Source organism: Electrophorus electricus, chromosome 9, assembly GCF_013358815.1.
Source record: "Electrophorus electricus isolate fEleEle1 chromosome 9, fEleEle1.pri, whole genome shotgun sequence".
Classification (NCBI taxonomy): Eukaryota; Metazoa; Chordata; class Actinopteri; order Gymnotiformes; family Gymnotidae; genus Electrophorus; species Electrophorus electricus.
The window spans coordinates 5,592,456-5,610,395 of record NC_049543.1 but is presented as its reverse complement, the minus strand read 5'-3'; the positions used below and the strand labels follow the sequence as shown (position 1 = coordinate 5,610,395).

Here is a 17,940-nt window from a genome sequence, read left to right as displayed (position 1 = left end):
TCCACCAGAGCCGTACTCCCACTACGCTCTCCACCAGAGCCATACTCCCACTACGCTCTCCACCAGAGCCGTACTCCCACTACGCTCTCCACCAGAGCCATACTCCCACTACGCTCTCCACCAGAGCCGTACTCCCACTACGCTCTCCACCAGAGCCGTACTCCAGTACGCTCTCCACCAGAGCCTTACTCCCACTACGCTCTCCACCAGAGCCATACTCCCACTACGCTCTCCACCAGAGCCTTACTCCCACTACGCTCTCCACCAGAGCCATACTCCCACTACGCTCTCCACCAGAGCCGTACTCCCACTACGCTCTCCACCAGAGCCATACTCCCACTACGCTCTCCACCAGAGCCGTACTCCCACTACGCTCTCCACCAGAGCCATACTCCCACTACGCTCTCCACCAGAGCCGTACTCCCACTACGCTCTCCACCAGAGCCGTACTCCCACTACGCTCTCCACCAGAGCCGTACTCCCACTACGCTCTCCACCAGAGCCGTACTCCCAGTACGCTCTCCACCAGAGCCATACTCCCACTACACCCTTCACCAGAGCCGTACTCCCACTACGCTCTCCACCAGAGCCATACTCCCACTACGCTCTCCACCAGAGCCGTACTCCCAGTACGCTCTCCACCAGAGCCGTACTCCCACTACGCTCTCCACCAGAGCCATACTCCCACTACGCTCTCCACCAGAGCCATACTCCCACTACGCTCTCCACCAGAGCCGTACTCCCACTACGCTCTCCACCAGAGCCATACTCCCACTACGCTCTCCACCAGAGCCATACTCCCACTACGCTCTCCACCAGAGCCGTACTCCCACTACGCTCTCCACCAGAGCCATACTCCCACTACGCTCTCCACCAGAGCCATACTCCCACTACGCTCTCCACCAGAGCCGTACTCCCACTACGCTCTCCACCAGAGCCATACTCCCACTACGCTCTCCACCAGAGCCATACTCCCAGTACACTCTCCACCAGAGCCATACTCCCACTACGCTCTCCACCAGAGCCGTACTCCCACTACGCTCTCCACCAGAGCCATACTCCCACTACACCCTTCACCAGAGCCATACTCCCACTACGCTCTCCACCAGAGCCGTACTCCCACTACGCTCTCCACCAGAGCCATACTCCCACTACACCCTTCACCAGAGCCATACTCCCACTACGCTCTCCACCAGAGCCATACTCCCACTACGCTCTCCACCAGAGCCATACTCCCACTACGCTCTCCACCAGAGCCGTACTCCCAGTACGCTCTCCACCAGAGCCTTACTCCCACTACGCTCTCCACCAGAGCCATACTCCCACTACGCTCTCCACCAGAGCCGTACTCCCACTACGCTCTCCACCAGAGCCGTACTCCCACTACGCTCTCCACCAGAGCCGTACTCCCACTACGCTCTCCACCAGAGCCGTACTCCCACTACACCCTTCACCAGAGCCATACTCCCAGTACGCTCTCCACCAGAGCCGTACTCCCAGTACGCTCTCCACCAGAGCCGTACTCCCACTACGCTCTCCACCAGAGCCATACTCCCACTACGCTCTCCACCAGAGCCGTACTCCCACTACGCTCTCCACCAGAGCCGTACTCCCACTACGCTCTCCACCAGAGCAGAGGGAGCAAGAACGTCATGCACACTGGACCAGTTAACTGGCTTGTTTAGTATCCAGTCCCTGGAGCTGCTTGGTGAGCAGCTAATCAAAATGTTAATTGTTTTATGAGCAAAGTCATCAGGTAGAAAGATATGAATCTTGTTTTTATTGTTCTCCTCTGCTCTTCTCTCTCTTTGTCTTTTTCTCAGTTTGTTTCCTTCTCTTTGTTCGTTGCAGGGTGTTTTGTTCATAGGACATCGTTTCCATTTCTGGCTTGAGTCTCACACAGGCAGGGTGACGGGGAGGCCGAACAAGAGCCCAGAACTCCCGTCCTGTTTCACAAAACTGTGCCAAGATTGTTTTCTTTCCTTTTTCCTTTACCGTACTTGTTCTCGCGCTTTGCTAGTTTCTACTTGCCCTGCATCTCTCTGCTCAGAATGTGCAGGTATGATGACAGGTGCATGTTTCCTTCTGAATTAGCTTTTTATTTAATCTATGTTCATATGGTTTGTTTGTTTGTTTGTTTATTTATTTATTATTAAGCTGTGTGAACTGAGCACCTGAACTCAAACTGCCTATTTGTGAATGCATGAGCAAGAGCCATAATGTCAAGAGTTGTAGTCCTGGTATTTTAAAATTTACAAGCATGTATTTAGTTATTAAGTGTTGGTGATAAACTATTTACTTTTGGGTTTAGTGAATGAAAGGGTCACTGTGCACATAATAATGTGTCTGGATTAGAAATTCTTGCACAGGCGCCCGTGGTAGACAGCCTCGTCTGTGTTTTTTTTTGTTTTGTTTTGTTTTTTTTATCCGTGATGATTTACGTGCATGTTTTGTGATTTCTGAGCAAAAAAAAAAAAATCGGCAGCTTCAGCGCTGAACATGGCTGGGGTGTTAACCTCCAAAACGAGGCACGTGAGCCCAGCCAGTCTTAATCCCAGCCTGGAATGGGATAGAAATCTTTTTATTTTTGCCCTTTTTTGTTGCTGTTTTTACTCCCACTTCTCTCTCGTGAAGCCCCATGTCACGCTTGGCTTGAGCAGAGTGTGCAGGGAAATTCAGGAAGCGGAATGGGAGAGAAAACAGAATATTGCTTTGGTCTCCTCTCAGACATCGTGTGAGTCAGAGAGGCAGGAATATTCGGTTTGGCCACTGAGGTGTTTTCGCAGATTTATGTCAGAAAAAAATGTGTCTGAAAATGATGTGCTTTTAAACTGAGAGAAAATAAAGATGAGGTAATGTAAGTTTTAGACCAATGGGATTTTCAGATGGAGAATTATGACTGATATGTCGCGAAATGGGAGAGCAGACGGAGCTCATGGATCTGCACGTGTGAACTGGATTTAGGTTCCGTGAAATGGCCCGGACAATGAATCAAAGTTGAATCTCTAGTCACAGAGGTTCCTAGGTTACAGAAAGCAACAATGTGCGGGAGAAAACCGAGGCAGTCATAATACCAATCTTTTCACAGGCTTAGAACTTATAAAAAGGTTCTCGTCTTGCCTCCATGAGCATTCTTAACATAATGGGCCAGATTCATAAAACTTCATGGTAACTTCTCTACGCCTCGCAAAAGGTGCCACACGGTATTTAATTCCTATTCATAAAGTCGCTGTGGCGATATTTCGCACACGCCTCAGTAAATCCACCTGTTCCCAAGGTGAAAGACGATCAGAATCAACATATAAATGAGGCTATACATATTAAAGAGCCACGCTAAGCAACAGATGACTGACCAACCTCAGACGTGACACCAGTGGTATGCTGAAAACAGCCAGTTGCGTGAATATGTAATGCATTTGTAACTTTCACCAAAATTGGAAGTGGATGGTTGTGCTGAGATGATCATTTCAGTTCTTGTAAATCATGGCAGAGCCACAAAATTGTATTGCTCTTCAGTCTATGTCTGTTATAGTTTTCTGCTTTGTAACACCTAAATATGCATTTCTTATGACAAAGGTTCATGGCGATCTGAGGTTTGCTCAAGCAAGTTACCTTCCTCTTCGTGTAGGCCTGCAGCTGTAAAGTTTGCCATCCTTCTCACTCCAAACAGACCAAAATGTGCCTTTTAAATAAATCTGTCAATTAGCTAAGTGTCTAGAATTTTGTTGATGTCTTGTACGTATGATCCATATTGAATTCTTACCAGGAAACGTACAGCTTCAGGTGATGTGTTTGCAGAGCTGTATTCTATTATCAATTGCCAACATAATATACGATTGAGGACAAAATGTGGCAGAACAATATATCACAGAAAAGGTCAAATGTGCCAGCAATCCACATTTATGAATGTGGAAATGTGTTACTCCGGCACTAATTGCTGTTGACGTTATTTTAAATCTGACAATATGTTTTATGAATTTGGCCCAGTGTCGTTTAGATTCCAGAAGGGACCATTTTCTTGTAAACTACATCAAGATGTGTGTTTCTCCAGGGGCACCAAGATAACAACACTGCCAGACTATCAAATAGTTGCCATGGTAGTGGGCCCCCCCCCTTTTTTTTTTTTTTTTTTAACAATGACCAATGACCAGACATATTTACAATAATCCTGATTAGGTGGAAAAACATCCATGTCAGTCCTTTTGCTTCATTCGGATGTTGCTCCCTTTAAAATTGGTGCCCATTCAGTGAGGGAACCTTCCTGTTTCCTTAGCGCTTCCTTATGCATTTGGCAAATATGCTGCTTTGCTTTGACCCCGTGTAGGCCCTGTGCTGGGTTTCTTTTTCCAGAAAGAAATCTAACCTCAAGAATGACTTAACCAGGCTGATTTACATGTCAGGTTTGGAGTCAGGTCTGCGGAGGAATGACTTAACCAGGCTGATTTACATGTCAGGTTTGGAGTCAGGTCTGCGGAGGAATGACTTAACCAGGCTGATTTACATGTCAGGTTTGGAGTCAGGTCTGCGGAGGAATGACTTAACCAGGCTGATTTACATGTCAGGTTTGGAGTCAGGTCTGCGGAGGAATGACTTAATCAGGCTGATTTACATGTCAGGTTTGGAGTCAGGTCTGCGGAGGAATGACTTAACCAGGCTGATTTACATGTCAGGTTTGGAGTCAGGTCTGCGGAGGAATGACTTAACCAGGCTGATTTACATGTCAGGTTTGGAGTCAGGTCTGCGGAGGAATGGTCTTCATTCTGTTGAGAGCATCACTGCCGTTTCTTGCTGCCGATTGTGTCTGTTTGCTACTTGCTACTTTGCATTCCACACCGTCTGAACTCTGTGATACAAAGCGAGCATAAAAAACAAAAAGTTACACATGTGTCAAGGCTAAGTAAATATGAATCTGTTTAAGAACTTTTTTTAAGAATGTATTTTGATTATAGATATTGTTTTGGGGGTTTTGTTTGTTTAAATGTTGCTTGTTAGAAAAAAAAGTGCATGATGTCACTGTGTCCTGTTGCCAAAGCCGATCCTCCTCTTCAGCAATGTCTTGTTGACTGTTGTGTTAGAAATTATGGACTGGTCCTTGGGTTCTAGTGTCGTTGGGTCCTAGTGTCCTAGGGTCCTTGGGTTCTAGGCTCCTTGGGTTCTAGTGTCCTTGGGTCCTAGGGTTCTAGGGTCCTTGGGTCTTAGTGTCCTTGTGTCCTTGGGTTCTAGGGTCCTTGGGTCCTAGGGTTCTAGGGTCCTTGGGTCTTAGTGTCCTTGTGTCCTTGGGTTCTAGGGTCCTTGGGTCCTAGGGTTCTAGGGTCCTTGGGTCTTAGTATCCTTGTGTCCTTGGGTTCTAGGGTCCTTGGGTCCTAGGGTTCTAGGGTCCTTGGGTCTTAGTGTCCTTGTGTCCTTGGGTTCTAGGGTTCTAGGGTCCTTGGATCCTTTGAATTTTTGCTGCTGCCAAAAAAAGAAAGAAAAAAGATTTCCAGCCACTCTTATGCTGTGAGCCTTCAGTTGTGCAACACCTGAACCTGGAATCATTTGCCATTTTGTTGCATATTCGTAACTCACTTAATAATAAAATCACATTCACGTCACAACCCGTAGTGTGTTGTCTTTTATGGGTCTTCATGGACAGGGACATTAAAAAGCCTGGCTCACTGCTGGCTCACTGCTGGCTCACTGCTGGCTCACTGCTGGCTCACTGCTGGGATTTGTCCTAACCACAGCCATCAGTCGTCCACATTCTGTTTATGATTCTGAGAAACATTACAAACTTGCCACTCTTAAATCATGTGCAATTTCACATGTGAATGGGAAATTCTACTTGTTGCATCCTTTGATTTAGAATTTGTATAAAAAAAAAAAAAAAGTTGTGTGTGTGTGTGTGTGTGTGTGTGTGTGTGTGTGTGTGTGTGTGTGTGTGTGTGTGTGTATTTAATTAAATATGTAGCATGTCATCTATATTATATCTGTAATATAAGGGCTTTTTCATTCATTGAATTAATAACATAGTTATAACATCTCTTGAGTATTATGCAAAATTATACCTTTATTGTTACATGAAAACATGGTTGTCAGAATCAAGTATGTTCTTTGTTCATATCATTGTTGCTCCCGCTCAAACCCCTCAGTGCAGGGACAGAGGAGTGTGGAGGATGGGCACCATGGCAACCTGTCAACAAAGTAAATCAGTTGAACATTATCCTGCCCCCATTGTTTAGAGCCTCCTGCCGATTGGAGCATGTGGGATAAAGTTTGCGTTTAAAGTTGGGCAATTAGTCAGTCTGACTGTCAGTCTGGATGGTCCTCCCACAACAGGGCAACAGAAAACACCACTGCACTGATTTGCTTTCAGAGTTTTAACACTTGCATAGGCAACAGCTGGATACCTGCTTGTTTTAAGGAATTAAACCTGTTTGTTTGAAGCCATGGACCTGAAAACATAGATGTTTATTCAGTGAAACTTAAAAGGAAAAAAGCTTTGAAACTAACTGCACCCCCCCCCCCCCCCACACACACACACACACTTCATGATGGTCGGTAAGAAGATATCTAGGGAGACACTGCTGCTATCAGTACGTGAGGATGATGGAGATGAAGGTCATGTGGAAGAGCTGTTGGGAGCGGTTGGGAGCAGGTCACCCAGCAGACCCCGCCATATCTACAGCAGAGGCAGTGTGGACAACCAGGTGAGCTTGCAGGACCAAACAAAATAGTGGAAAAAGAGATCAACAAAACAAAGCAGGGTGATGGTGTGTGTGTGTGTGTGTGTGTGTGTGTGTGTGTGTGTGTGTGTCCGCTCACAGACAGTGGCCAGAGCAAATGCATGGGGTCTGAGCGCTGGGGACAGAGTCGGAAGTGAAGCTGATGACGGGGACGACGATGAGGAGGAAGCTGGTAGGAGCGATCAGCCATTGGATGGACAGCAGAGAGACAACGCGTGTTTCACCTTGGATGAAGATTCCGACACAGACCTGGAGCTTGAAGGTTATGTAGCAAAGGGCTCTTATTAAATGCAAAAAAGCTGAGTGAGGGAGCGAGTGACATGGAGAGCATGAGCGTGGGCGATTCGTATTATGATAGAGGCTGTCAGAAAGCCAAGGGCTGCAGAGTGTGTGGTAGCTGCTCTAGCATGAAATAAAACTGGCTAACAGTCATGAGTCATACTTTTGATTTCAGACATTCTCTTTTTTCTCTCTCTCCATTTCCCACCTGCTTGTTCTGAAGATACTGAAACACCTACACGGTCTCCTACATCTAGATAAATGGCTGTTCTGAAGTCACCAAGCCACTGAGTGTCCATGTGCTTGCACTCCTGCTCCTGCCTGTTTTTTTTTTTTTTTCCAGCTTATTAGCACTGCCCATCTGCTATATTAGTGCAGTGTGCCTATGCATAGCTTAATGAATGGCTTGGGAATTTTCCACATTTGTCGTAATTGGTTGTCTTAATGATATTTGATTTGCTAATGACAATGTTTCATTTCAACAGGCGGCTGAAGGATTGGATTTAACTGCTAGATGCTTTTCTTCCAAATCTCCATACACAATGACTTGTGCATTGTTTCGCTAAATGTCTCATACTGATTGGTTACTGAGAAGCTGTATTGTTACATAACAATGCCCAGAATGTCATAATATCTGCAGTTCACAGGCCTTCAGGTCTGACTAGAATTGAGGGATGTCATATTATGGTTACAGATGAGAGGGACCAGTATGACCTCACAGGCCAAGTGCGCTACAGGGAGGCGTGTAAGAGGCTCGGTGTGATCCCAGCCTCCTGCTTCCTGAGGACCATGCAGAAGAGTGAAGTCAGCATGGCGCATCATGGACTCGGCCCTCAGGTAATCTCCAAATGGGCAGCTTTCAAAGCAGCCGCTCACAGAAATTACAGAAAGAGTGAGAATAACGGAGCCTTCACGTGTCTGGAAAAGTGGACAGATATAAGAACACGTTTACGTTTACAGTATTCAGCAGATGTGAAATAAAGAGAGAGGAAAAACCATTTTGAAAACTGTTCCATAGGGTGCTGTAGCACTGGCGGTTCCCTTGGTAACCAACACATCCATTGTGAAGCTAAATCTGCGAGATAATTGGATGGAAGGGGTGGGCGGAGCTGCTATGGCTGACATGCTCAAGGAGAACTGTTACATCACAGGTGCCTTTTAGAAATGGCCACTACTCCCAAACACCTTCCATACACTACATGCACATCCAGCACCCAAACCCTATCCACAGTCTAAGCTTGATTCAATGCAACACCCAGCAAGTTTGGGTTTCATTTCTTTGTTTGAGTAATTGTTTGTTTGTTTGTGTCATTTCTGGATAATTAACTCGGCTAAAGCAGATCTTTTTGAGAGAAGCTGTCATATTTGGAGCGCTCAGCTCCCTGTAGCACAGAACTGTAAAATGCCTCAATACTTGAGGCTTTTCCCAGCTGCTCTTTCCATATATAAGAACCTCTACTATATTTCAGCTACTTTAATGAAATGGCAAGACAAGAAAACAATACTGCTTATTTAAATTTCAATTTGAATTTCACACAGTGCCTGTCCTGAATCAGTGAACAACTGTGGCTGGCTAGTTTCTGTCACTAAGTAATTCTAAGACTGAAGCACATCACATCGGCTCAAACGCTGAAAGTCTGCATATACTGGACCTGCCAGGAGGCTATGAAAAATGACTATACTATGTTATACTATACTATACTATACTATACTATACTATACTATACTATACTATACTATACTATACTATACTATACTATGTTATACTATACTATATTATACTATACTATACTATACTATACTATACTATACTATACTATACTATACTGTCTTTAAAAGAATTCCTTAGCCCAAATTGCTACCATGGATGCAATGTATGAAAGCCAGTATGGACATTTATAATTTTATGAGTGATAATTTTATGTTAGGATCTATTAACTTTACTCTACTGTTAGCCACTGTAGCATTTTCTGGTGAAGTAGCGCTTTAAGATTGAACTATGAATTAACCTACTAAAGTCCTCATGTAGCTAAACAAATATGTTTGGTGCTGGCACCCTTTCAGAGCTGGACCTTTCAGAGAACCGGATAGGGGAGCTTGGTGCAAAAGCTCTTGCCAGCATGCTGCTGGAGAACACCACACTGGCCTCGCTCAACCTCTCACAGAACTGCCTGGACAAGCATGCGACCAGACACCTGGCAACGGCGCTGAGCAGCAACCAGCACCTGCAACACCTGGACATGAGTCACAACAGGCTGGGAGAAGCAGCAGGTAACAGAGAGACTGGGAGAGAGAGCAGGTAACTGGATGCCCTTGGGCACTAATGAAGCTGAGCACCCTCATTCAACACCTGCACTGAACACCTTTAATAAACACCCCTACTGAATACCAGTACTCATCAGTGTCATCATTGTACCGAAGGTTGCAGGCAGCCACCCAACCTGGAGCTCAAACCCAGGCCTGACAGGAGGTGAAAGTGAGCTCTGACCACCAGACCAAAGAGCATCCAGAGCAGCCATTTAACCTTCCTAAGTGATGGTCTCTGTCACAATCATTATTTAGATGCTGATCTTGGAATAGCAAAAGATTCTTGGTGAAGAGCATTAGTAATGCTGTGATTCTTGATGAAGAGCTATGTTCCAGCATTAGTAATGCTGTGATTCTTGATGAAGAGCTATGTTCCAGCATTAGTAATGCTGTGATTCTTGGTGAAGAGCTATGTTCCAGCATTAGTAATGCTGTGATTCCTGATGAAGAGCTATGTTCCAGCATTAGTAGTGCTATGATTCTTGATGAAGAGCTATGTTCCAGCATTAGTAGTGCTGTGATTCTTGGTGAAGAGCTATGTTCCAGCATTAGTAGTGCTGTGATTCTTGGTGAAGAGCTATGTTCCAGCATTAGTAGTGCTGTGATTCTTGATGAAGAGCTATGTTCCAGCATTAGTAATGCTGTGATTCTTGGTGAAGAGCTTTGTTCCAGCATTAGTAATGCTGTGATTCTTGGTGAAGAGCTATGTTCCAGCATTAGTAATGCTGTGATTCTTGGTGAAGAGCTATGTTCCAGCATGAGTAATGCTGTGATTCTTGATGAAGAGCTATGTTCCAGCATTAGTAGTGCTGTGATTCTTGGTGAAGAGCTATGTTCCAGCATTAGTAATGCTGTGATTCTTGGTGAAGAGCTATGTTCCAGCATTAGTAATGCTGAGATTCTTGATGAAGAGCTATGTTCCAGCATTAGTAGTGCTGTGATTCTTGGTGAAGAGCTATGTTCCAGCATTAGTAGTGCTGTGATTCTTGATGAAGAGCTATGTTCCAGCATTAGCAATGCTGTGATTCTTGATGAAGAGCTATGTTCCAGCATTAGTAGTGCTGTGATTCTTGGTGAAGAGCTATGTTCCAACATTAGTAGTGCTGTGATTCTTGGTGAAGAGCTATGTTCCAGCATTAGTAATGCTGTGATTCTTGGTGAAGAGCTATGATCCAGCATTAGTAGTGCTGTGATTCTTGATGAAGAGCTATGTTCCAGCATTAGCAGTGCTGTGATTCTTGATGAAGAGCTATGTTCCAGCATTAGTAGTGCTGTGATTCTTGGTGAAGAGCTATGTTCCAACATTAGTAGTGCTGTGATTCTTGGTGAAGAGCTATGTTCCAGCATTAGTAATGCTGTGATTCTTGGTGAAGAGCTATGTTCCAGCATTAGTAATGCTGTGATTCTTGATGAAGAGCTATGTTCCAGCATTAGTAGTGCTGTGATTCTTGGTGAAGAGCTATGTTCCAGCATTAGTAGTGCTGTGATTCTTGGTGAAGAGCTATGTTCCAGCATTAGTAGTGCTGTGATTCTTGATGAAGAGCTATGTTCCAGCATTAGTAGTGCTGTGATTCTTGGTGAAGAGCTATGTTCCAGCATTAGTAATGCTGTGATTCTTGATGAAGAGCTATGTTCCAGCATTATTAATGCTGTGATTCTTGATGAAGAGCTATGTTCCAGCATTAGTAGTGCTGTGATTCTTGGTGAAGAGCTATGTTCCAGCATTAGTAGTGCTATGATTCTTGGTGAAGAGCTATGTTCCAGCATTAGTAATGCTGTGATTCTTGATGAAGAGCTATGTTCCAGCATTATTAATGCTGTGATTCTTGATGAAGAGCTATGTTCCAGCATTAGTAGTGCTGAGACTGAAGGAAAAGAAGTTGCTAATTTGGTCTACATGCTAACTGGAAATTTTGGACACAGCACTTTGTTAGACCTCAGTATGCTAATTAAATCAGTATTTCTGCCATCGAGACAAAGAGCCTATTCCATGGGACTTTCTAACAATTTCCTGGTCACAACGCTTTAACTCTGATAACATCCTTCAGTCATTCAAATTATTCCCAGCTTTTAATTACTCTCCCACATAAATTCTTTCTATCTTAACTTTCTAGAAAATAGCTTACCAGCACAAATAAGAGCAGATTTCTGGAGAAAGGAGACAAGACCGTTCTACAGTCGGAACCACTGAGATGTGAGAACATGTTCATGTGCAGCAAATCAGTGTCGAGTTCACTACTATTACAACAACGAAGCCACAGAGCGTCTCTGACTCAGGCTTGGTAACAGCTCGCTTTCAGATGAAGTGTCTAAGAAAATGCCATAGACATTTTTGCCAGACTGAACCTCCAGCGACATGGTCTTCTGGTGAATGAGGCCAGCACGAGTGGTCGTAAGCGCTTAGAGAAGGCTACCTTCTGAAGCACCCCGCCTTGTAAACGTGACAAAGCAGGGGTTTGATGTTCACAGAGTTGTAAATAATGATGATGAACACGCATATTAAAGCTCGGCTTAATATGCTCTCTGTCTCAGTCCAAAAGACCAAGGAGATGCAATAAAATGCAATACTTTAAAAGCAGTGATGTCATGAATGCCAGACCAATGCAATCACCACAACTGAGGATGGCTGAAATGTGTTGGGTGGGAGGCTCATGGTGAAAAGCCTTCTGGGTACAGTGCTGTGAATGACAAGAGTTTGAAAAAGGACTCATGATCTATACAATTCAGGAAGACGATTCATGCATTCATAACCCACCCAACTGGTACCTCTCCTTCTACGGTGCATATGACAATATAGTTCTGTCTTCTTTTAAAATATATCATGCTATGATACTAGAGCATATGTTTATACTTCTAAAACTGTGACCAAAATGGCAAAGAAGTCCAATGCACCCTGGCGCTGTGACATAATGTATGTATTTTTGATTTTTTTCATTCTTCATCTTCTCCACTCAGTCTGTTTTAAAAGGCTCAGATAATTATGCTCTGTTGTGAATGCTTTATAATAGAGGCATACAGCAACTGTTTAAGATTCTCCCTCTCTATATTTCTTTGTCTCTGTATCTGTCTCTCTCTCTCTCTCACCTCACTCTCTCTCTCTCTCTCTCTCTCTCTCACCTCTCTCTCTCTCTCTCTCTCTCTCTCTCTCTCTCTCTCTCCCTCTCTCTCTCTCTCTCTCTCTGTCCCCTTAGGGGAAATCCTGGGTGCTGCTCTAGCTGAGAACACAGGAATGAAGTCATTCAATCTGGCCTGGAACTGCATTCGAGGAAAAGGAGTCATCGCTTTAGCCAAAGGCCTGGGGGTACAGCTATTTCATGTTGTACAGGAACTCACTGCAGCCCAGCGATATCGATCAGCCCAATAACCGTGCTTCAGTTCCTAACACCCTAATCCTTAGCTGCTGTGACAGGCAGGCCAGATTGTGGTAAAGCAATGAGCTCACATGCTGAAATGAACTATATACTTTTTCTTCCTGCTCGTGAGTAAGCAGCAACCCATGATGCTGCTTCAATACTTTCAGACTGCCAACATAAGCAGTTTGAACCCACATCACTAAATAAGACAAAGGCAGTTCTGGTTGGGCTGTTAGTAATCACCTAGGTCAGTGATTGGTGTATGCACGAGTGTACTCAAATAACATGTGATGGTAATGTTTAAAGGCAAATATATTCTTGCGAGTCGTGGACTTATCTTACAACGGACTGGGCAAAGAGGGAGCGGTGGCTGTTGGTCAAGGGCTTAAGGATAACAACACTCTGGAGGAGCTTAACATTAGGTATGCATTTCCATCATCTACTTTCTCTCTATGAACTCCTGCACCTACTGTACAACTCAGTGACTGGAGAACACAAAGATCTTCACATCATTTGGCACAAGAGAAGTCAGTCACGCTGAGCCTGGCTGCTATCTCTTAGATAGTGAGGAAAAGACAATCAAGTTTGATTCGATTTCTCTTTGATTTGCCGTACAATCTCAGTTCAAATGTCTTTAGCACAGGATAAACAGACCCCCTCTGTTTGGTTTGAGAGATTTTTGGGCTTTATCTATGAGAGTATTTTCCTCTTCTCAGTATGAAAGAGGTTTGCATTGTGACTCTAGTTTATGGGTTAGTTAAGATGGGGTTGGAGGTTGGTGGTTTGGCAGATCGGGTGGGGAAATTACAAGGCATCCTTTTGAAGAGATTTCTCTGATTTCTGTTTCCACAGTGTCAATCGCATACCCCCTGAAGGAGCAATCCATTTAGCTGTGGGTCTCAGAGTGAATAAAACCATTCGGATCCTCAAGGTAAGACACTTGGAGGAAATTGGATTCTTGTACAATCAGCAGGACAGCATCTAAGATGGCACACTGGGATAAAGGTAGCAAATAGAGTAATAATAATAATAATAATAATAATAATAATAATAATTTTTCTTTAACCAGGTCTTCAGTTGAGATCTTTTACAAGGGACATGTCATGATCAGTCCCTTCCATCTTCTGTGTTTTCTCTGTCTTGTGTGTTCCATAGTTTCGTTTTGTCCTTACCTTGTTTGATTGCTTACACCTGTCCCTCGTTTCTAGTTTTGTGAAGTTCAGGTATTTAAACCCTGTTGTGTGCCTTGGTCTTGGTGGTTCATTGTTTGAATGTTTGACTGTTTGAATGTGTTTCGTTATGGCTGTTTCTTTGTATTCCATGCCTTTGTGTGTATCTTAGCCTTTATGTTTCCTAGCCTTAGTTATAGCTTCCCCGTTTGCCTTCATATGTGTGTTTGTTTTGTTAAGTCATATATTCCCGTACTCTCCGTGTAGGTTCTATGACCCCGGACTGCCTAGACGACTAAATTTTGGATTTGCCCCTATTAAATCTCGCATTTCTCTGCACGTGTCTGCCTCCTTACCGCTCGGCGTTACAGGACACCTGGCCAAGAATGGCAGCAACAAAGAGTTTCAACAATGAGATGAACAGACATTAAAATAATCAGTTAAAACAATTACAGACAGACAGCTTGGACTCAATAGATTTCACCATCGTTTTAACTCATTCCTGGATACTGTGTCGTGAAGATTAAGAACAGGGTGTAGATTGTTCCATGCAGTCGGTGAAGAAAGCATAAAAGCTAAAAAACACATAAATAAAACACATAAAAATAGCTTTAGAAATAAAAACACACCAAGGACAAAGATGGCAGGCCAGGTCACTTTTGAATATTCACAATTTGTAATGACTCTCAGTGCGCCATCATACACACTGTACAGCATATAAATAGAATAAGGCAGGGGCATCCATATACAATACATACCCATCATCAGTGACAGATGAACAAAGGGTGCCTTTAAAAGTCTGTTTTGCAAGACTTATTTCTGTAGTGCAATTTTCAAGAATCAGCTTTTTTTAAATATGCTGAATATATGCCTTAAAAGACAAATGATCATCAATTAAAAACCCAAAATACTTCAAAGTAGATGCCAGCTGAATTTGCTGAGCATTTGTGGTAACACTTTTCTCAGACAATGCTGACCTTACTGTTTTTGATGTAGTAAAAAAAAAAAAAGGTTTTGTTTTATCTATATTTAGAACAAATTGCTGTTAGCAAAGCAGTGCTTGTGTTCTGTCAAATGCATACTGTAAATATGCAAAGGCTCTTGCAGGAGTGGATGCAGAGCAGTAAATAACTGTAATCATAAAAATGAAAGTCATTTATATTCTTTATTAGTCCAGGGCAATTTATATAGAGAGAAAATCATAGGGGGTCCAGAACTAAACCTTGTGGGACCCCCTCGTGAACTTGTGGGACCCCCTTGTGAACTTCCACTCTCTGGAGTGGAACCCTCTTGCTGGGGTATCTTGAGTTTTATCTGTAAGATAATTTGCAATCAATACAACTGCATGTTCAGAAAAATCAATAACTGTAAGTGAACCTATTAAAAATATTTTGACCTAGTGTATCAAAAGCCTTAGAGAGGTCTATAAAAAGAGTAAGAAAACACTACTTATTATCTATGGCTTCTGTTATATCATTTATGACCTTCAGGGCAGCTGTAAGAGTGCTCTAGATTTTGCAGAATCCTGACTGAGATGTAGACAGTATTAATTGTCAGGTGTTCTTTTACTTGATCACTAACCAGGGATTCAAGCAGCTTGTCCACAACAGAGAGTTTAGAGATTGGTCTATAATTGTCTAATACAGACAAAAAATGGTCTATAAATATCTATTATAGATCTATAAATGATCTATAAATATCTATTATAGATCTATAAATGGTCTATAAATATCTATCATATATGTATAAATGGTCTATAAATATCTAAAATATAAACAGAATAACAAAGGCAGCTTTAGGTATTTTATTTGTCAACAAACTATAATTAAAAATATGACAGTGGTTCAGCAGCAAATTCTGATGCTAATTTTAGAAATACCAGCTGGTTTTATAGAAAGTTCTTTTCAAGCTCCACAAATCTGTGCTGTGTTAAAAGCAGTGAAATTAAAAGCCTGACCGATGCTGATGGCTCTGTCATGGTCCTGGGTTTAATTCTAGGGATATTTTTATTAAAATAATGCAACATTTCTGTTTTATCAGCTATTCTGAGACCATGAGTTAGTATACAGGTTAGAACCTCACCTAAGTCCCTGACCCATGCCAAGTTACATTCATGAATAATCTCAGATAACTTTAACCCAGGAGTTAGCACACCCGTTAACTCTGAATTTACATATAGGGTGTGCTTGTTTACAATTTGAGTGAAGTTCTCATGGAAATAACTCCAGGCCTACTCAATGTTGTCAAAAAGAGAGATTGTATCCTGTTTAAAATGATACAACTCATGTCAAAAAGCCTCTTCAACAAATATCCTCATATTACATTTCATAACAAAATGTGGCTTGCTTTCATTTTCATTTTCATATCCCTCATGACTGCCACCACATAGTGGTCACTAACATCATTTGGGAAAACACCCGATGCAAGAAATTTAAATGGCATGTTTGTTAAGGCTAAATAAGTGGTTGATTTCTGCAAACATTTGGAATTAAGTCTTGTATGAGAGTAAATTAAATGCGTGAGATTTAAAGAGTCATACTGTGCTTTCAGGTCGTCAGACACAGGTATTAATCCCAATTCAGCCAACAGAACTTCGTTGTAGTTCAGCTGTGACAATGGCTTCAAAAGAGTATACGATGAATTACTAGGAGCACATGGAGGTCTGTAAGATCCCACCAGATCTCTAGAAAGTTCTACATCAAGAGCTAACAGCTCAAGGCCTTTATTTCCATCGCTGACACTCCTTTTTCTTGTGGACAGTCTTGCTGACCTGATGCTTTGATTTTCTGGACATGTAGATGGCTCGGAATCCTGTCCAGTCGGTGGGATGTTTTGCTGTCCTTAAGGCCATACAGGGGAACCCAGCATCTGCAGTGGAGTACCTGGACTTCTCGGTATGCATTCTTGCCCTTACCTTTCAGCTCTCACGGGCCAAGTGTAAAGCCACATACTACATGCTATAGACCGCATACTATGCCATCTAATGAGCATCAGGGTGTTTGCTCGTGCGTTAACAGCACTTGTCATTTCATGAGCATGTACCGTTAACGCATGAGCAAATACCTCGAGCACGTTTTTGGATGCCACTGAATAAATGTGTTTCAAGTGAGGTGTTAATGGGGTGTCCTGTAAATTGGCTGAAAGTCTGAGTTGGTGTGTTATTTTGAGAGACCTTGGTGCAGCCAACACTGTTTTATTGCTTTTATTACCCTAGGACATCAGCGTGGACCAGGAGTTTGAAGACATGTTCTGCTCCATCAAAGAGTCACTGCCAGACCTCCAGGTGAAGCATGGGGGGAAGAGAAGAACTCTCCAGAAAACAAAGAGCTGACCATAACTAGGAACCATCTGGACACAGTAGTCTACTACACCAGTAGCATGAGGGCCTATTCCTGTGTCCACATAAACATTTGCGGAAAAGAATCCTTTAAACTTCAATACACAGAATGTTTGCTTGAATGTATTGCTCGGTTTTAAGTTTAAACTGAATCTCGACTTCTTTTTTTTTGGAATTTATTAAAAGTAATTTATTGAAATATAACTGAATAAAAATGGACCTCTGCTCTTGACATTAAGCCTCACGCAGAGTAGCGGGAAGTGTGAACAGCTGCTGAACACAGTGATGTGATCATGCATGGGTGGGTGTTCTGATGACGTTTATCACCTCAGGTGCAGTTCTGCCATATGCGCATCTTCACTTTTTAATTCTAGTCAGGAGTGGGTGACACTGAGCGCAGAAACAAAGGTGAAAAATACAGAAGCATTTTCACAGTGGTTACATCCCAGGAACCGGCGAATATTTGTAATGTTTTCATTTATTACTGACTGAAAGCATCTTTTCCTCATAAAGCAGTTTCAAAGTCACATAATTCATTACAAAAATGACTATTTATATAATCGTAATTCAAAATTTAGACTCTGTGACACCTGGGTATTGACAGAAATTTGAGGCAGAAAATAACTACTCTATAACACTGTTGGGAGCAGATATGGTATTCAGCCGATATGGTATTCATTTAGAAAAATGGTAAAGCAAACTCTGAATGCAAAACCCAGCAGCCAGTGAAACACAGTCACATGCAAAGTTATTTATGTATAAGAATATTCTTA

General features: G+C 42.9%; 2 protein-coding genes across 2 annotated transcripts in view; both read left to right on the top strand.

The window, feature by feature from the left end:
• The window catches only part of nos1 (nitric oxide synthase 1 (neuronal)), a 43,616-nt gene extending 38,051 nt beyond the window's left edge, over window positions 1–5,565 (top strand). The window contains exon 29 of the mRNA XM_035530295.1: window positions 1,852–5,565. Within this exon, the coding sequence (XP_035386188.1) occupies window positions 1,852–1,867 (16 nt within the window). The 3' untranslated portion in view covers window positions 1,868–5,565. The remainder of the gene's footprint in view (window positions 1–1,851) is intronic.
• Window positions 5,566–6,519: 954 nt separating this feature from the next.
• lrrc74b (leucine rich repeat containing 74B) lies at window positions 6,520–17,399 on the top strand. The gene is made up of 10 exons (XM_027010631.2): window positions 6,520–6,686; window positions 6,804–6,984; window positions 7,696–7,838; window positions 8,020–8,152; window positions 9,066–9,272; window positions 12,500–12,609; window positions 12,968–13,083; window positions 13,514–13,592; window positions 16,629–16,724; window positions 17,045–17,399. The coding sequence occupies exons 1-10, from the start codon at window positions 6,528–6,530 to the stop codon at window positions 17,159–17,161; spliced, it is 1,341 nt and encodes a 446-aa protein (XP_026866432.2). The 5' UTR covers window positions 6,520–6,527; the 3' UTR covers window positions 17,162–17,399.
• Window positions 17,400–17,940: the final 541 nt, after the last annotated feature.